We start from the raw sequence: 21,128 nt of genomic DNA, 5'->3' as shown, positions 1-21,128 counted from the left end.
GGTGTGGGTTCATGGTGCTTTGCTTGCCATAGAATTTTTTATTGTATCCAATGAAACGTTAGACATTCTCATTACACATGTAAATAGATGAGCCATTTTTAAACTTTCTGTGATCTTCCTCTCAATTATACAGAGCTTTGTATTGCTCTGTATTGTGGAATTGGTTTCTTTTGGCAGTTCTAAGTCCGCTGCCTTTCAGTTTTATTGCATGCCTCCTTGTTCTCACATCATGAACAAGAATAAATAGTAGGAACACCTGTTTGCTTTCTCTGGTCTTTCCCAAGTAGTTAGAGTTAATTTAGACCTCACTAACGTATCTTACAGTTTCCAACATCCCTTCCAATGTGCATCACTCTTTGTTAGGAATGAATTCCATCTGCCCTTTTGCCTAACTTTATTACCCCAATTTTCTGTAGGTCTGGATTAATGACAGAATTTCACATAATCTCAAATGATTACCACCTCACTGACCCATTCTGCAGTTCATTAACAATAATTTTAAATAAAAACAGTTACACGACAGTGTCTAGAGTCACTGTTAATCTTTTGCCATGGGAAAAACAGATCAAAAGGTTACAATCTTCTTCCAGAAAAGGCTATCCTGAGGACAGGTACAATATATGCTCTTTTCTCTATATCCAGCTAGTTTCACTAGCCAGTGAAGAGGGAAACAGGACCATTTTGCACCTGTTCCCTACCTTGTCTGGGGGGACCTGTACATTTGAGACCACTAAAAGAGAACCATTTCTTCATTTAGCACATGAGACTGTGCTGAGCCCCAGAATAGGTGGATGATACATGCATGAACCAGGCAAAGAGTGACGCTTAGATGACCAGAGATCCTTTGTGTGGATTTCTCTAGTAAAAAAAGCCAGTGGATCCAACACAATATGCAATATACTCACCTTGATATGTTTTCCCTCACTTGTATCAGAGAAAAAAATCTAAGAAGGAAATAGATAAGTTGCTGTTTAGAAAAAAATAATAATTTTCCACTGCCCACATCTGTTAGAGCTTTTCACCTCTACTTATGTAGTAGTAAGCAGCATTACTCATTTGTCAGAATCATGTAAGATCTGCTATTGCACATCAACCAAAAAAAAGTAAGAGTCAATTTTAGAAAAAATCCTTGAAAATATACATAAACAATGGAGTCCTATTGCAGAAAAAAGTGCTCAATAAGTTATGCATTCAAAAAGTAAGCTTTAACTATGCAGGTCGCAAAGGAGTATAATGAAAGTTAGACATCTTAAAGCTGAGGGAATGCACTGAAAACTTAGGGGTATGTACATTAAACAATAAGGAGGCATGATAGGAGAAAGCAAGCAAATTTAATAAATGTAATAAAAAATCTTTGGTAGATATACACAGTGCAGAAAAGTAAAAATAAGCAGATATTATACAATGTAAAAAGGATAAATAACATTAATGGAGTTTTCCTTTGTAAGTCTCAGCAAAGAATGTTCTTGCTAGACCTGTAGGACACAGCCCATTCTCCAAAACTTCACAGGCTTACCACCCTGCACTGCATTCCAAATTACTGGGCTACTTACATCTTTGGTATGTTCTTTGTAAACACAGTAACTATCACTTGAAACACATTCAGGACAGCACTTTCCCTCTAAATGAATTAATTCTTCACCCTGTGGAGAAAGGTTGGAGTAATACAGATAGAATTAGCATTACCTAAAAACACCATGGAATGCAGAGACAAGAGAGGTTATTGCACTGGAATGCAATCTTCCGTATCTAATTTCACCCTTATCTTCCCTACATCCTACTTCATCTCTGTTTGTACATTCCAAAAAATGTGTTTAACTAACATTGTGGTTGTTGAACAAAGCTCAGAAACGGTCAGGAACTTCACCAAAAAGACCAGTGCTTTGTCCCTGGCTTCTTTTATCATGTTCTTTGTTTTATTTTTTTTTCTTGAAGAAAAAGATAAAAGTTTTAAGATCCTCATGGGAGAGCTTAAAATATATAGGGTTTTTAACTAAGATAAAAATTCAGCACTTGCTTACATCTGTGTAAATCCAGAGAACTTACTAAAGTTATACCAGTGTACCAGAGAACAAGTACTTAGCTGTAACACATAGAAACAGGGCATTTGTTTGTTTGCAGTCTATCGTGTATGAATGGAGGTGAAACGCTTATGGGAGAAGAAAGATAGTCTTGTGTTTAAAGAGCTCAAATTATAGACTCAAGGGAGCTAAATTCAATTCCCGGCTTTGCGTTGGTTTTCTAGGTGACATTTATATTTGATAGAATCATAGAGAAGTAAGGGCTGAAAAGGATCTCAAGAGGTCATATAGTCCTTAGTTTCTTAACCTATGGTACACATACCCCTGGGGGTACACAAGACACAGGCAGCAGGTATGCAGGTACCACAACACTCTCTCTCTCTCCCTCTTGCCCTCTTTTCCTCTCCCTCTCTATCGCCCCTTCTTCCTCTCAAAATTATGGCAAAAAATTTAAATTCCCCAGTAATAATTTGGCATGCCGTACAAAGCCCTCCTAGCTTTGGCCAACACTTAGTTGGTTCAGCCCTCCCAGCTTTGGCCAACATCACCTCTAGCCTAGGTACATACTTGACTTGTGCACCGCTGGTGTAAAATGTGGCAACCCTGCCCACACCAGATCAGACATCTGTCATATCACGGCCTTATATACACAGCCATTCTTCCAAAATATGGCACAGATTAGTCTGTAAATATAAAATCCCCTGGAAAATTGAGTGTTGGGGTACTTATTAAAATTTTCAGAAGTTAGAGGTTACTTGCTACTTAAAAGGTTGGTTTAGTCCAACCCTCTACCTGAGGCAGGTTCATCCAAAGTATCCTATACAAATCCACTGTCTAACCTATTAGCAAATCTACAATCAACCCTGACACAATACAAGTCATAACACCCAAACCTGTCACAGGCAAAGTAGGGGACCACAGCAGCCAAAGTTCTGTAAAACGTTGTTAATATATGTTCAAAAGATCCCAAGGAAAGGACTATGCCCCCTGTTACAGAGGAAAGCAAAAATCCCCACAGCCTACACCAATCTGACCATGGGGTAAAATTCCTTCCTGGCCCCAAATTTGCATTAAGATTCCTTTGTGCTATTAAGGTCATAGAAATAGACCTTCAGATAGCTGTAGATGTATGAAAACAAATCAGAACAAACACTTTTATTCTAAAGGAGGAGTGGCCATGCACAGACCTGTACCAAAAGAATAACAGGTATGATTTCACAGCTTATTTAGCTAGTTTGGGGAAAAACTGGTGCGATGAAAGGATGTTTCCACATTGCTCAGTCTTGGGCTAGCTTAGTGATTCTCCGCCTTTTTAGATTTGAGGCACCCCTCAGAAAATGCCAGCTCCTAGTTTTCACTTATTTCGTGACTAAAGAAAAAGAATAGAGCAATTCTGTTGAAAAGAACTCAGAAAGACCACAGCAGGTCAGAATGGTTTTAACACTATGGACTCCTATTTGAAATTTCTGGGTTTATCTTGTGAATCATGTTTGCACACCTACCATGGCTAACTAACACTGAGTGGCACCTCATGGCACCCTTGAGAAGCTCTCAAAGCACCTCAAGGTAATGACTGTGAAAGCTTGGCCAGGCCTACACATGAAATTTAAATGACCAAATCAAAATAACAGTGCATCTTGCACAAGAATGCAAGATCGTGACTGGAACCATGCAAAATAGAGCAATCCCAATTGGTTTCATCTTCTGTGCTAGTTGCAAAGGTACCCAATGTTTTATTATGCTAAACCATTCATAAATATCTGCATACCCCTACATGAGTGTATCCTGCTTGACATTTCCCCCCTCTTAATTAAGGCATATTTCTCAAACCAGGCATTCAGTGTCTGTCTGAAGTTTTGCAAATGTTTCCATAGACCATCACCATGCAGACTATTGTAAATTCTAACCCATTGTTAAAACTATTATCCAAAGTACAGTGTCCTGTCATCAATGCCCCAAGGTACCCCATTCAGTCAATCAAGATCCATCTTCAGTCAATCAAAACCCATCCTACTTGATTAAAGTGTAACCTCTGGACTGATCAAAAGCTTGCAAAAACAAGTTTCACATCTGGACATCTAGAAACAGGATCCTCGCAGTTAGCAGTGGTAATGTGATGGTCCCATCCTACCTGCTTTGTTTGGACTTTAATTGACCAACTATCAAGAAGGAATGCTTTGAAGATGTACAATTAAACAGTATAAGAACAAAACAGAGTTGCCAGCAAAGTGTGTGCACTCCAAGAGAGACAGAGAAATCATTCTGCACCCAGCCATTCACCTCCTGAGCAACAGATCCACACTCAGTGTAGGCTGACAAGACTGAAAACCGCTTTCTGCCTGCATCAGTGAAAAATTCTCTTGCAGTTAATACAGACTAGGACTTTTAAAATAGCTCATGTACTGAATGTAGGAAAAGAGTCTCTTGCTGTCATTTAATTTGAATAGCTTGTGTGCGGTATTGCTATTAACTGAATGAGGTGTTGTATCAATCCTTAACTGCATTAGGTTTGAATCCCGCTTTGACTGCAACACAGGGTGTCATGGCACCCTGGCTGAGAATCACTGGCCTAACTGACCACCAATTATGAGGAAGTTGCTCTGCATATGAGTGATGGTAAAAAGCAGTGGCCAGCCAGTGTGGTTTCCTACATATGGAGTGAAGCAAAGATAATCCTGGTGAATTCCTAAGATTATATTAACTGTCTTTAGATTCACAAGTCCACCCTGGTGTGCCAAAACTGAAGCTGGGTTCTTCCAAGGCTCAGAAGTGAGAGGCACCCTACAAAATAGGTAGGTCATTTGTAATGAGGAGTTACTTATTACAGTCAACATAAAGAATGCTGGAAGGAGGTGAAGGGTGGGAAGGGCAAACTGAGGAAGAAAATGCCTTTGCACACATTCAGGTATACATATGCATTATTTCAGATCTCTCTGATATTTCTGGTGCACAAAAGTAATTAGTGTAGCCTGCCAGGAAAAGAGAAATGCAGTGCAACACAAGGACTTAATTTAATTTCCTCCTTTTTTCCCTAATATCAGGGCCATTCTGGAAGAGCACTGGGTGCATTTTAGTAAACAGCCCATTCATCCCTCTGATGTAATGAGATACTCCTGGGATTGATTAGACAGTTTAGAGACAGATTCCAAAGTGGGATATTATCAAAACACAGTATCAGACATTTTTAGGTAGGGCTCAGTCTTATCTTCAACCACCCATAACCTGTCCTTTTCAAAAAGGTCCTTGAATGCTGTCTCTATAGTACTTCATGGGAGGGAAGGTGGGAACTAATGCTAAGAATTATGAGATGCTTCTGAAAATTAAAGCGCTTTTGATTGAACAAATTGACTTCAGCAACCATGCTTTCCCAACACGCTAGGCAACTTCCTGGGGAGACTCACAGCTGATCTGCTGAGAACTCTTGTTCTAAAATTAGCACAAAATCATCACTGACAGATTCACTCAGCCGTTTCTGGAAAGGTTTGCTTGAAAGAGTTTAAAAACTGAGCCCTAGTTCCAGCCATGTAATGCTGATATGCTACATCTAGCTGCCTAGGATTTGTGTGGCCTCATTATACTTTACACAGGGTTGCATGACTGGAAGATTAATAGCCCACTCATGAAGGTCTGAATCCTAGAGTCTCCCAGCTTTACTGTAGCTGTGATTTATTGAGGTAGGTGTCTAAAAATTACTAATTTTGTTAGCAGAGGGGAACCCTGGAGAGGTAGAGGCAAAAGTGTGAACCTCTCTGCTTAAAGATTAAATATTTCATTTAAATAAATCAAAGCAGATCCTGTGTTGTGAAGATGGCATAAGGCTGCCACAGACCTGATAAAGCTGCTTCACCTTTTGAAGATGTCATGTGGGATGCAAGTCTTTAGGCAAAGATTTTTTACTTTCTATATTTTAGGACCATAATTCTTGTCCAATATAAGGGGAATTTTTCCCCCATTCCTTTGGATTGTTGTATGTTACTGATTTAATGGTAGCACAGGGCATCCTGAAATCACACCACTTATTTAGAACTCCAACCAGAGTTTTAGATGCCTAACTTGGAGCACAAAGGCTTGAAAACACTGACCATGGACCTCACTTTTGTGATGTTCTGAGTGCCCTTAAGTCCCACTGAATTCCATGGAATTCAACAAGAATTAAGGGCACCCCATATTATGCAGTATCTGTTCCTAAACAGGACACATTATCTCCAACAGAAAAGGAAGGAATCTATTTTGTCAGTGCAAATTAAATCTGCTACTTTATATATTTGCTTATGAATCAGCACACTTATTATATTTCTGTAAAGCAACTGGAAACTTTGGACTGCCTCATATTGGGCTGAACCCTGAAAATCGTAAATTTGTTTTCAGCTACAATGCAACATACTCCGAGTGGTTCTTAATACTGGCTTGTTTCTCAAGCATACTAGTGAGTATTCAAGATCCAAGAATGTTTGTAATGAACCAAACGGATCTGCTAAAACATTTTCTCTCTTGAGCCATCATTACCCTAAATGACCCATTTTATAGACATGTACATGTGAAAAGCTCAGTAAAAGAGTCCAGGTGACTTATTCTCCATTTACCCTCTGATCTTCTTACATTTTTATAGGAAAAGAGTTACTTACCATATCACAAAATTCAAAATATTTCGTATTTAAGCATTTGAAGAGAAGTTAGATGTTCTTTGGCAACTTTTCTATTAACTGGAAGTGTCCGGGTCTTATATTTATCTTTGTAGTATCAAAGAGAATTTACAAAAAGGGTAGTGGAATTCAAAGTAGCGTCAATATTTAAATAGATAGTATTACATGAGTTAGCACATACCTTTATTCTTAGATATACAATCACTGTTTATTTTGAAATGCAAAAGTACTGGCACTACAGCAGATCCTGACTTTCTGATTCATCCATTAAATTAGGCTTAATCCAATAAACTCTTTATCCAGACAGAAGAAGGCTTTGGGCTATAACCTGACTTCAGGAGCAGCCCTGAGCAAGGTGTAGTATAAAAGCTCCACCATCCCAGAAGTACACTTGAAAAGCACTGAGACACAGAAATATGCCAAGAGATACACTTCCCTGCTTCTCACTGGCTCTGTAAGGCCAGTCGGAATGAAACTGATCTGAGTTAATACAAACATTATTGACAAACGACCCAGAAGTCTTGTCCAGCTAAGGCAAGTTAACCTAAAAGTATTTTTAAAGAGAGCAAATAGATATGCTATTCAACCCTATCTACTGCCTCTTCTGCATCCATTTATAGCAGGGGTATCAAACATCTGATTCTCAGAGTCTCCCCGTCTGGTCCATTGGCCTATTAGCAGGCCACTGAAAGTTGTGGCCTGCACCAAATTTCAGGGCCCTTTGGACACACTGGCCATAGCCATCAGTAGTGAGCTTGGCTCACCACCACTGCTTCTGGACCCCTCCCATGGCCAGTGGATCCCTGCCCCCAGGACCCTCATGGGTCCCAGACCACTCCCACTGCCTGCAGACACCCATCTCTGAACCCCTCATTGTGTCTGGACCCACCATTGCCACATCTGAACCTACTGCCACCCCTCCCACCATCACATCCAGATCCCTTGATCCTGCTGGACCTGCCACTGTTATCACCACAGTAGCCATAGTAGTTACCTCTGTACCCCAGGCTAGGTCCAGCACATGAGAAGCCCTAAGGTCCAGATCGAGCTCGAGGCCCCACATGAGTCTGACCTCTCTGGTTTATAGTGTAACTGTAATATAGTTAGTCATCTTCTCTTGATGGAAGAAGCAATGCTTTTGCTAGTGTCATTTCCCATAAGTCTTCTCATGAACCCTGTCTCATCACTGTATGAGGAAAGGTGGCAGGTCAGAACATCTAGCAGCTAATAACTTTGCCAGTACTTTGTTTTGTACTTTTAGCAAAGGTCAAGAGAACAACTGCTACAGCTTCTATGCATACATAGAAGTAGTTCTTCACAACTACTTGTAGTTGTGAAGAACAACTGGATCAGGCTGGACAGAGTGGATCAGGCTGTATCTGATCCACGCCAAGTCAGCTCTTGTGGAGGGGGGGCCCATTGTCATTGAAACCAATGACAGCTGTTGAACTCAGACATGTGCTTGAGCTTTAGTTACAAAGCAGAAAGGGCCAGTGGTTAGAGACAAACAGTGATTTACCTTAGCATCCTGTATCACAAAGCAAAACAGCCAAATTGCCTGCCTTGTCCATCGCCAAATCATAGAAAATTAGGGGTGGAAGGGACCTCAGGAGGTCATCTAGTCCAACCACCTACTCAAAGCAGGACCACCCCCACCTATATCAACCCAGCCAGGGCTTTGCCTAGTCTGGTCTTAAAAAACTTCCAATGATAGAGATTCCACAACCTCTCTGGGCAACCTGTTCCAGTGCTTTACTACCCTCCCAGGGAGAAAGTTTTTCCTAACATCTAACCTAAACTTCCCTGGCTGCAACTTGAGACTATTGCTCCTTGTTCTGTCATCTGCCACCACTGAGAACAGTCTAGCTCCGCTGTCCTCTTTGGAATCAACCTTCAGGTAGTTGAAAACTCCTCCCCCAGCCCCACAGTTGTCTCTCCTCCAAACTAAATAAGCCCAGTTCTCTCAGCCTCAGCCTCTTCACATAAGTCATGTGCCCCAGACCTCTAACCATTTTCACTGCCTTCTGTTGGACTCTCTCCAATTTGTCCACATCCTTTCTGTAGTGGGGGCCCAAAACTGGACACAATATTCAGGATGTGGCCTCACCATTGCTAAATAGAAGAGAACAATCACTTCCCTCAATGTGCTGGCAACAGCCCTACTAATGCAGCTCAGTATGCTGTTAGCCTTCTTTGCAACAAGGACACACTGTTGACTCATATTTGGCTTATTGTCCACTGTAATGCCCAAGTCCTTTTCTGCACAGCTACAGTTTAGCCAGTCAGCCCACAGCCTGTACTGGTGCATGGGATTGTTCTGTCCTAAGTGCAGGACTTCGCACTTGTTCTTATGGAATTTCATGAGATTTCTTTTGGTCCAATCTTCCAATTTGTACAGGTGTCTCTGAATCCTAGCTCTACCCTCCAGCATATATACTGCTCCCCACAACTTGGTGTCATCTACACACTTGCTGAAGGTGCACTCTATCCCATGTTCCAGGACTTTGATGAAGATATTGAACAAAACTGGCCCCAAGACTGACCCCTGGGGCATTCTACTTGATACCAGCTGCCACCTAGATATTGAGCCATTGATTACTACCCTTTGATCCCTACAATCCAGCCAGTTTTCTATCCAATGTAAAATCTGAAGTCCATTTCCTCTCTCTGTCTTCTGTTCAGTGCTTTTAAGGCAGAAGGGTAAAACAGGAATTGAAGGATCTACCATGACCAGATTCTTAAACTGTCTCAAGAAATGTCAGTCAATTAAGAAAAAAAAAATAGGATTTGATCTGTATGTTTTAAAAGAAGAAATCCTTTCTTACCCAGGCACACTCCACTTTGGCACACTCTGCGTTCTGGCAAGTGACTTGCCCTCCATCACACATGCAGAACTCACAGCGAGTGCCATTCCACATCTCACTGTGGTACCTGATGATGCCTTCAGATAAGCAGATGCCTTTGGAAGACACACACTCCTCACAACACTTCCCTGGACGCTGCACTTTGTTCTGATCCTAAAAAACACAAATATTTACTGAGTTCTGTCCCCTGAGCCATCATTAAGTACAAGATGAGTGATACATATAGCCTGATCTGTATATCTGACTTACCTTCTCACAAGTGAGTGGGGCACAGGCCTGTCTTACACATCTGGCTTCCCCTCTATGACATATACAGGTAGTGCAGGGATTTTTCTTCCATTGCTGACCATGCTGTCCAAAGAGAAGATCCATACTTATGTGAATAATAACAACCACTGATATCCAAATCAGGTTCTAAAGTGTATATTTTTCATTGGGCACACTGGGTTGCATATGTGTGCCCATATCCAAGCACAGTACTTTTTAAAGAAAGAAGGTATATCCCATGATAAGCAAATATAAAGAAAAAAAGAGAAAACTAGGTAGATCCCACAGTGTGTATTTCTCAAACTGTTAGGAAATAGTCACTAATCTTCACAAGAACTTAATTACTACTATGAACAAATATTTATTCATAATAAACCTTCCTTTGTATACATCACTAAATATATTAAATGCATTCCAAGTGATACAAAGAATAATATGACTACAGTAAGATTCATCAATCATTTCTGCTTTTCCCCTTTAAAAAGACGAATACATAGTAAACACCTTATCTGCTTATCTACTTCACCCTGTGAACCTGGTCACTGCTTGACAGCAGATTCCTTTCCTATTTTTAATCCCTTTCAACTCCTTTACCTTCCCAGAGAGAAAAGGCAGCTGTTGCATCAAGTTAGTCATGTCGGCTGGAAGTCAGATGTGAGGGAGAGGAAAATGGGGAAAAGTCAGTACCTAGGTCAGGTTGGATTTTGGTGTGGTTCATCAAAGGTTACCTTGTATGCTTCTCCAGATACAGAGCAGGGCTTTGGAACACATTCTGGACAACATTTTCCAGGAGTTACAATCATAACTTCATCCTAAAGATGAGTTGAGACAAAAAAAATAACAGTTTGAAAAGTAAAGCTGTGGCCTAGTAGCCCATGCCTGTAACTTCCATGCTAACCAGCAGCCACTCAGCCCTGAATTACAGTAAGAAATGTGGGGTCTTCTTTATACTTTACCATCCAAATAGTGGACTTGGCACAAAGTTATCCTTCAAAATAGCAGATTTTGGGTTTCTTTAGATAGCCAGGGACTTAGAAACCCAAGAAAAGAGATGGTACATGGTTCAGATCAGGGCTGTCCAACCTCTGAGTGGCAAGGGGCAATAAGGCACAGGGTTACACTGTTTCCCCCAATGGCAGGAGTTGCGGGGAGCCCATGCAATGTGAGCCGTGAGGACTCCCTGGGTTCTCCCACCAGGCAGACCTGGGGAGCTTTCCCTTGCAGAGTTACAGGATCCTGTGCTATCAGGGAGAGTGCATGATTCTTCCTCACTTCTGGCTCAGTCAAAGAGCATGGAGGGCTAAGAACTAACAACCCCGTTCTATCTCTTTAATTACACACACTACTACCATACCTCATGGACAGTCCTCATGGATTAGACAGAGAAAACACATATATTAAGGTTTCACTGTCACTAGAGACTGGGTAGCAGAATCTGGTCCTACAAGCTCTTTGAAGAAACAGAAAAAACTGACAAAATGATTGATTCCCTTCCTTGAGGCAGATAACAGGCCAGAGGCAGGATCTGAAGGATGGCAAAATGACTGCTTTCTATCGATTGCCATTTTGCCAGAATTAGCATCTGGGAGAAGTTTTTCATTTGTATGTTCTGGTGGGAAATGGGACCTAGAAGCAGTGGTACACGTATAACTGCAAACAGTGCAGTTATACGTGTACCACTGATCAGAACAAGAGGGAGTGGTACACGATTGTTGCAGTTGCTACTAAGGCGTTTTCCATTACAGCATCTTGTTAGGAAATCTACGGAACATTTTTGGAATTAGCTAAGAGGGATTTTTGCTGTATTAACTTGGATGCTTTTAGCTGATTATTCTAGACATGTCATGGCAACAGTGTACTCATTCCAGTTTTTCCAAATTAAGGTTTAATGATTAGCTGACTAAACATTACTGTAATTGATCAATGAATAATATGTGTACATTGGGGGGGATCCAAATCTTGCATAAATTTGCTTTAATACACAGCACTTAATCTCCAAATATTAATTACACATCTCAGCACAAAACAGCAAGTGCTTAGTATGCAGAAAAACAGGTGGGCTTTTTTTCAAAGGCCAATGTTAATTATATGAACACCTGGCCCCCTAGTATATAGGTGGGTGAGCATTAAAAGAAGAAAGGGTTTGTAATAGGGGTTTTGCTTTCTGCAATGCTATCGTGGCAACCTGCTTAACCACATCTCACCCATCACAGGAGCTGGATTTCTGGTTTGATGACTGGAATGTGCTAGGTGGTCAAAAATCAAGATAACTATAGTACCCTGAGACCTAGAGTAGAGCAGAATGGGAACTCCCAAGGAGCTGATTTTGCAAAGGAGTCAGCAATGCAGAATCACAGAAAAATAAGGTTGGAAGGAGCCTTGGGAGGTTACCTAGTCCAATCCCCTTCCCAAGGCAGGACCATTCTTGTCTAAACCATTCTAGAAAAATGTCCGTCTAACCTTGAACTTAAAAACATTCAGTGGCAGAGATTCCACAGCCTCCGTACATGATCTGTTCCCCTGCTTTACCAGGTTAAGTTAGAAAATTCTCCCTCCTGTCTAACTTAAATCTCTCTTGTTGCAATTTAAGGTCATATTGTTTCAAACAAGCTTGGGAATCCTGGGAAATGTGACCTAAGGAAACCAATAAAAAGAAATCCACCATTATCTATTGCAGAGGTGCTTAGCCTGCACGCCAGATCCTGCCCACAGAGCTCAACTGCTGTCAAATATACAGACTCAGGGGAGCCTGGCAGATACTATGGCCCTGAATGTCAGATTACACCTGGGCGTGAACAGATCCAGGTGTGCAAGATTGGTCTGGTGTGCTGGATCACATCCCACAACCAACCCCAAGTAGAATCCAGATGTCAGACTGACCCCTGCAAACCTCTGGGGGGTATCACTGATCTACTCTGCTCTCTTAGCACTTCTTGTTTATTAACTAACAAAGAACACAATTCATTAAAGCACTGTATAGTGTGGAAGTCACGCTAAGTATGCTCTAGATTTTTTATATTATCCAGATATTGATCAGTTAATTATCAATGTTAATTAGCTTTTGGAATGTGTAGATTTGAGGGAATGACAAATTAACATTTTAAGCAAAAAGCTGGGAGCCAAAAGCACTTTCATTTTGTAATTTGGGTGATAATCAGGGATCCGGGTTTTCCATTTCCCACAGAAAAACAGAGAAAACCACGGATTCCCTGTTTTTATCGGAGAAGATGCGGATTTCCTTTTTTAGCAGAGAAATCCGCAGATTCTCCGCTTTTGCAAAGAGCTCTTGCAGGCTGGCACAACTCCAGCCTGCAACAGCTGATTGCAGAAAGGGCAGGAAACCCCCAGCCCTGCTCAGAGGGGGAGGGAGAGGGGGGAGGGCAGGGCCTGAGCCTCTGAGGCAGCCAAGGCTGGGCTCCGACTCAGACTCGCCCTTTGCCCTGGGAGCCTAGAGGTAAGTGGGGCTGTGGGGCAGCACTGGGGAAGATGGTTGGGAGCTGAGGGATTGGGGGGTGCTGCCGGCCCCAGGCAACACACCACAGCTGGGAGCAGGGCCAGGGGGTGAGGGCAGGGGTGCCTCTCTGTCAGGGGCTTTGCGAGCAAGTGATGCGGGGCCCAGTATGGGGTGTCCGCCACGTGCGGGCCACACACGTCACCCAGCCACCTGCCCAGGGGAGGAGGAGGCTTGCATGCAGCCGGCTGCACAGCTCCATGGCCAGCTCTGCAGTGGCAGCAAGGGATTGTGGCTGCGGGGGGTGGAGGGGCTCACATGCAGCGGCCACTGCCACTTACCTGTAGGGCCATGCCAGCGGTGATAACCGCTGCCTACAAAACCTCCCACTGTCGCTACGGAGCCGTGCCTGGAGCTGTGCAGCCGGCAGCAGTGGCACAGTGTGAGGTAGTGGTGGGGATGGCTGAGTGCTGCCCGGCCACCACCACACTGCTGCTGCTGCCCAACGGAGGGCATGGCTCCAGAATGGCAACGCTTGCCCGCAAAGCCCCCCACCCCCCGTCCCACCAGCCAGCATGCAGCTGCTACCACCCTGCACCGCCGCAGAACCATGCAGCCAGTCATGGGCCATAAGCAGCGGTGCAGTGGTGGCCACTGCACACAAGCCCCCCTTTTCACCACCCCGGCCGGGCGGCATGTATGTGGCCCGCACACAGTGATTGCCAGCGCACTCCTGCTACTGCACCCTGCACCATTTGCCCACAAAGCCATGCAGGTGTCCATGGGATGGTAGCACAGGGTGCAGTGGCAGAGTTGCGGTGGCGGCCTCTGTGTGAGAACTCCCTATCAGGCCAGCCGGCGTGTGGCCTGCAGAGTGGCACCCCTGCCCTCACCCCCTGGCCCTGCTCCTGGGAGTGGGCACAGGGGCACACTCTCCCCCTTCTTGATCTACTCCTCAGGATCTTCCCTTTCCCCCGCCCTGCCCTGCCCTGCCCTGCCCCTTCCCCCCACACACACTTACCTGGGGTGGGTGTCAGTGTCTGTGTCTGCATGTCTGTGTCCATGGGTCTGGGGGGCTGTTGTGAGGGGCATCAAGAGGGCTGTTGAGACTGGGGGGGTGGAGTGCAGGGCACCAGCAGCACTGGCGGGGGGCGGGGAAAGGAGCCTTCACTTTTTATCACAGATTTTGGGGTTTTAATCAGAGAATTTGCAATTTTTAATCAGAGAAAACCAGGATTCCTGGTGATGACTTCTGGGGTGAACATGAGCAAGTAAGTGTTACCAGCTTCCAGGTTTTGGTACTAAGCATTAGAGCAGCATATCACCCTTTGGTGAGTTGTATTCTAGAGCTGATTAAAGATTTTTAATTCAAAGCATTTTTTGGACAAAAAGATGACTTTTTGGCCACAATGGTCATCTCATTTGAGAAATATCCATTTTTTTATTGCATCTGGGGACTTCTTAACAAAAAATTACCAACCAAAATACTTTAGCTGAAAACTGAAATGTTTCAACAAATCTTCTGAAGAAACAGATATTCTGTTAAAACTTTTCTGCTTTCATCAACTTTTTTTTTCAGAACAAAAATATTTCTTGACCAGCTCTACAGTATTCACAATATTAAAAAAGCAAAAGAACAGTTCACAAGTTGATATTATAATTTTCAGATTAGATTCATAAGCACATACATGGCAAAGTTCAGGGGGTCTTTTTATTTGGTAGGTTGGCTTTCTTGTTTTATTTTTAACACTTCTAAATATCTTCAAGGAGTTCCTTTTCCTAATGCTTTTTCTCCCAGTAGTAACTCTTGACAACATGTTCTTGTGAAAAGTGTTCACTTCCTACAAAAAGAGAAATCTGGCAGTACTGCCCTTACCCTGCTGCATGCCACAGGCCGACATTCTGCTGTGAAGCACTGAGTTGCTCCATTCCTGCAGAAACATTTGGAGCATGGGCTGAGCTGCCACTCCTCGCCATCCCGGAACATTTGGCCATCAAAGGAGCAGGACTCTGAGAGACATTTAAGACATTCTGTGTTTCCATTTTCAGCCTTCCTTTAATTCTCTCCCCCTCCTCCCTCCATCACACATCTTTAATCTCAGATCCATCCTTTCCAAACTCTAGGAACTACGGATCACTTAAATACGCAGCAATAACAGCAGAGCATGACTTTTCTTGCAGGCCCCAACTGGCTGCACAGTGCAGTGTTCACTGGTACACAAAATATTTCTGGTTTTCCTCCTTCCGCCAGTCAATGAGTTATGAATTTGTGGGAATATAACAAAAAATTATAGATACGTGACTCCACCGATAAGCATTTGCAGCAAGGAAGGACCATCCCCCTGAAGGTGAATTATACTTATTAGAATACTAAAATACATGCCAGCCGTGACATTTATTTATTGCTAGTTTGTTTCTGATGGCATCTGCAATGCATTAGATGTTTCCTGAACACAAAAAAAGTAAAATTCTTGCTCCTATAAACTTCTAGCACAGTCTGGTCACGCCTGTCCTTACTGATGTTTGTGGGCAAAAGACTTCATCTTGAAATTGCCACATCTGGCCTTAGAACATATTCCAAGATCTCACATCTGTATATAAGGTTACTAGCCATAGGCGGTAGGCATCTTTGCACAGTCCAATAAGTCCCTATGGCTACAAAGAGACTATTTATCATCTAGTCTAACTTCCCGTATAACATAAGACTTCAAATTTCATCCTGTTCCTCTAGTACCGAGCTCAACAATTTGATATGAAAATGGCACATCTTCCAGAAATACATCTAGGTCCTGACTTAAAGACACTAAAAAATGTCTTTTCTCACCAGTTTGTTCAAGTAGTTAATCACCACCACTGTTTGTTCCATATCTTATTTAAATTTGGCTGGCTTCAGTTTCCAGCCATTAATTTCTGTTATGCCTTTTGCTACTACTTTGAAGAGTCCTGGTATTTTTATTTCAGAATTACTATGCACTATAATGAGGTTACATCTCAATTTTAATTTTGGTAACCTAAACTAACATAGTCTCTTATTCCAAGGCACTTTCTCCATTGTGTACTGCTTTGCAGCCTCTCCAATTTCAACATCTTAAACTGCAAACATCAGGACGGGACACAGTATTTTGGTACGGGTCCCTCCTATGACACATACTGAGATAAAACCACTTCCTTTCTCCTACCAAATACTCCTATCCATGAATCCAAGGATGGCACCAGCCAATTTGACTACAGCATCACATTGGTTAGTTCATGTCAAGTTGCTTGTTCTCTGTGATCCTTAAATCCTTTTCAGAATTACAGCTTCCAAGGGCAGTGTTCCCTAGGTTGCAAATACACCTTGTATTCTTTGTTCCTACACAGTGTCATTAACTATTAAATTGTTGCTTGTTAGCATGGGCACAGTAGACTAAGTGACTCAGACTGTGCTGTATAACCGCCTTCTCTTTGCTATCTATCACTCGACCTATGTTTGTTTCAGCTGCAAATATTAAAGCAGCACAGGTTTTATATTTACTTCCAAATCCCTGATAAAATGTGGAATACCGTCAGGCCTAGAACCAATCACTACAGAACCTCACTTGAAGTGTTCACCCTTCTATTATGATTGACAAGTCTTCTGACAGTTGCTTTTGGAGGTCAGTCCATCCCTAACTTAGTATGCAAATTATTCAAGTAGTTAAATACTACTTTTTGCATGGTACTAAGCCAGACACCTTTCAGAAGCACTTTGTAGCACATTGGTGTGGTAACCCTCTTCAACCACACTTCTAATCTCATCAAAAAATGAAGTCAGGTTTCTCTGACACGACAATTTGGGTGGTGTCGACTGTGCTGGGAAGATGTACCCTGAAGAGTACCACTGCCGACACTTAAATTTTACATGATTCCTTTACATGATATTTTACATTTTAAGTTAGCTAAAGAGTTGAGCCTGTTCTCCTTGGGTATCATAAATTATGCCACTGTGTAACAGGCAATCTTGTCACGTGCAGAGCAAAGACAAAATCCAGCTCCAATACCAAAGGCTTCAACTCCACTGGATTCAGGCTCATCATAAGAGAATCCCTCATTTACAGCCAGGCATTTGGTTCCTAGGTTCTATCGGGTGTATTAAGTATGCAGCTACAAAAGCGTATCTAAGTTTTATGGCACTGGGGAATTTCAGTTTCTGGAACAGTTTTTGTGCAAGTTTTAAAGATGACATAATGTGTCTCAAAACTCAAAGGCCTGATTTATTGGCAATAAAAAACATCAATAATTCCACCAGTATTCAGGAGGCTTTGCCTTTTAGATTGAGGCTGGGATTTCACCAGCCTAACTCTCATTTAATTTTAACGGGAATTGGGCATCTAGATGCCTTGGGTCGAATCTGAAACCTCAGTTTCATCAACACATGCCAAAATTAGCTGAATGAACAGAGAATCTTGAGACGCTGAGGTATTTCTTGTTAGGTTGCTCCTTCGGAGAACTGAAGGAGAAAGGAGAAACGACCTCTCATTGAAGTTTAAGAGTGAAAAAATTGTTCCCAACAAATCGCTAAACTATGGTGGAGAGCAGCACAGCAGCACCCAAACCACTCCTTGAGTCATTTTAAGTATACTCAAAGGTGACATCCCATTCACATACTCACCACCAATCCCCACACATTTGGGACAGCAATCTCCTGGCGCGACATATTCCAGTTCCCCGCTGCCACAAGATGGGACCAAGCAGAGCTTAGGGGAGCAGTGAACTGTCCCATTGGCACAGAAACACGTTGTGCACTGAGAGCTTGCCCATTCTGTACCATGCTGCAACAGAAAACCAAGATGGAAAAAGGTTAAACAAATCCAAAGGTCAATGAGACTGCAACTAATCTTCTCCACGATGAGCTGACCCACACCAATTCTTAAATTTTCTTCTTCTGCAAAACATAATCAGGCTCACTTGTTTGTGACCCAGACTTCAGGCTGCGGTAAAACCATTGTGGCTGGTACCATAGAGATAAAGCAGCCCAAGGATGGTGTAGTGGTCATGCTGGGATCAGTTCAATCACAGGGCAATGCACATAAGATCAAGCAGTACAATATAGCTCAACCAATAAAAAGCAAACGTACATATTCTCCCCGCTACTTCCATGGCTGCAGGACTTGGATTGGAGTTCCTACAAATGCAGTTTATAGTCCTTCACCATACATGCCTCCTACTGAAGTGTTCAATAGGAACCCTTGCATAATTGAAAGTAAAATGGGGCCCTACACGTTTAAAATACAAAATACCTTCCCACAGGCTGAATCCTGCTTGCCCTACTCTCCCATCAACTATAGTGGGTCTGCTCTCATACAAGAGGGGAGGAGGATTTGGCCCAAGAAGAAACACACTGCTTCTTGTGGTGTCCTTGAAGACCCTATATAAAATCTTCTTTCCTTACCTTACAGAAAGAAAGCTTAGAAGATACTACAGAGTGCAAGAGCACACTCACCAACACCAGCAGAACACAGGAAGATAAACTGCTATTTTTTGACGCAGAAAACACAGATCTTTGGCTTTGCTTCTTTCTTTTTTTTGTGAAGTATTAAATTGGGCAGGGAAAAATCTGCAGAGTTGCAGTGTGAGGATTTTCTTTCATGGGGGTTATCTCTGGAGCCAGTTTTGCAGGCCAGATACTTCTAAAATAAAGCATTCACCCGGCTTAGTGACAGACAGTAAAGCATTCCTCTTTGTGTAGTGTGTTCCAGCCGTTAGGGTGTATCTTTACATTACCAAAGTCTGTTAAATACACAGCTCACACAGTAGTACATTTATGACACATAAGAAGTTTGGCAAGAAGGTGATCTTTATTTCCAGGCCAATATGACACGGGTCAAGAATGCAAGATACTAAACTACAGTCACGAGGCAGAGTAAGTCTGTATCGATTCCAGTGAGCATGGTTACATCCCCCCTTAAAAAAAAAAGATTAATTGAAAATAAAACATATCAGCCAAAAAACAATTGCAAATCTAACTGCCCCAATTAATACAACACAAATAAATACAACACAAATAAAAACAGATGTGAGGGAAGACAACTGGTCTATAGTATTTGTCACCATTACTGTAATATCAGAACACTTCACAGCGTAGTTACCCTCATAACACTCTGAAAAGCAGGGAAATGCTACTTATCCCTGCTTTACAGGTGATGAAGTCAGGCACAACAAGATTTAAGCCCAGGTGCTCAAAGATGCACAGATACCTAACTCCTATTTAGGCTCCTAAATCCCTATGAGTTCACCTGGGAGTCAGGAACCCACATGTCTCTGAGAACCTGGACTATGTTTGTTGGACATGGTCACATGGGAATTCCAAGGCAGAGCAGGGAACTGAACACAGACCCTCCCAGATCTGAGGGCAGTACCTACGTACTAAAACATCTGCTTGTTCTGCCCATTATTGGGCATGGTCATAGCCAATAACTACTATCTCTGAACCTCAATGATTTTTTTTATATCATATAGGATACTTCTTCCTTCAGGTCTGGCCACCTCCTGCACCCTGTGTTTACCTAAGCATATATGAAGCAGTCAGTCTCCAACATGAAGTTCCAATGATCATTATAGCCTCCAATTTGGGTAAAGGAAATGTGCAGATTTCAAATGTTTATTTCTTCTCCTAACAGTACTACCTGTCTCAAGTAACCATAGAAAATAGCAAAGTGAATGAATGACCTGCCCCACCCACACACATTATGCCCCAAGCTACACAAGCCACACTGTGCACTAACTACAGAGATCTAAATGCCAAGTATGTCACCTTATGTAACAGTGGGAAGAATTATAAGCAAAGATCAATGGTCCTTTTTGCTGACTTCAATAGAGTGCATAATGAAAAAGCTGCTATGAGAGGATATCCCAGCCCCCTTTAGCAAAACATGAAGGCTCCTCTCCATGACACAGTTGGCTGCAAAATGCCATTTTTTTCATCTTGGGCATCTGCCCAAAAGTTAATCTGAAGTGATAGCTTTGGATAGGTCATGTGTGAAATAGCTTAAAATTGCACTGACCCAGTTCCCGTGTGTAATACATGTATGCATCAGAGTCTGAAGCAGCCCTAGAACTGGCCAAGGAAATGAACTAAATGTTTTGCTGATATTACCAAGGATGCACACACAAAGATAGGCTTTAACTTGGCTTGACTAGAGAACTCCATTCCAATCACGCAACTTCTTACCTAGATAATGTCCACAACAGGTTGGACCTTGTGGAAATAAATTCAGAAAGCCATGTTACAGTGGGAAGAAGTCTCAGCAGAGCCCATGCAACTGCAGTGCAGAAGTCGAAGTTTCATTGCTACATAGACAACAGGCTTCTCCCTCAGCCACTAAGGCAAATCCTGAAGTCTTTCGTTGTAACTTACTAAGTTCTTCTCTAGGCAAAAACCTCATGGACTTTGGAAGTTGTGCATGAATAAGGGCTATGTGAAAGGTGGATGAGGGCTCCAGGATTGGGCCCACTGTCCTTCTGAAGGCACTTTTTGGTTCATGTTTATAAAAAGCATCCATATTCACTTTCAGAAAAAAATGGAAAAGTATTAATATTCCTCCTTCCCCACATGAAACAGAAGAAAACGTGGAGGGACTCTTCAGACATCCCTTCAACCACAGCCCAAAAAAGACAAAGGCTCCCAACATGCTGAGCTCTTCACCCACATATTTGTTAGCGATGCCCATGAGCTACCCTTCCATCACAGATTTATTCATCATCTCCTCTCAAGTAGCTTCAACCCTCACTTGTACCCAACACTCTGGACGCAACAGAAACCATATGCTGCACTTTAAACCTGACAGTGGCCAGTTGGGCCTCCTAGAAAATCACAGAATCTTAGAAAACTAAGGGACTGCAGAAGAATTTCAAAGTAGTGCCA

The 21,128-nt window shown here is 42.5% G+C and overlaps 1 protein-coding gene across 6 annotated transcripts in view; it reads right to left on the bottom strand.

Moving 5' to 3' along the window:
* The window catches only part of FRAS1 (Fraser extracellular matrix complex subunit 1), a 365,258-nt gene that overhangs the window by 184,350 nt on the left and 159,780 nt on the right, over window positions 1-21,128 (bottom strand). For all 6 annotated transcript variants that reach the window (XM_059722220.1, XM_019498159.2, XM_019498154.2 and 3 more), the window contains exons 5-11: window positions 17,877-18,036; window positions 15,123-15,256; window positions 10,524-10,607; window positions 9,778-9,879; window positions 9,490-9,681; window positions 1,554-1,643; window positions 906-944 (exon numbers count right to left, since the gene is read on the bottom strand). In XM_059722220.1, the coding sequence (XP_059578203.1) occupies window positions 906-944; window positions 1,554-1,643; window positions 9,490-9,681; window positions 9,778-9,879; window positions 10,524-10,607; window positions 15,123-15,256; window positions 17,877-18,036 (801 nt within the window). The remainder of the gene's footprint in view (window positions 1-905; window positions 945-1,553; window positions 1,644-9,489; window positions 9,682-9,777; window positions 9,880-10,523; window positions 10,608-15,122; window positions 15,257-17,876; window positions 18,037-21,128) is intronic.

The sequence above is a fragment of the Alligator mississippiensis genome, chromosome 2, assembly GCF_030867095.1.
Source record: "Alligator mississippiensis isolate rAllMis1 chromosome 2, rAllMis1, whole genome shotgun sequence".
Taxonomy (NCBI): Eukaryota; Metazoa; Chordata; order Crocodylia; family Alligatoridae; genus Alligator; species Alligator mississippiensis.
The sequence above is the reverse complement of the archived record's forward strand: the minus strand, read 5'-3'. Positions and strand labels throughout refer to the sequence as shown.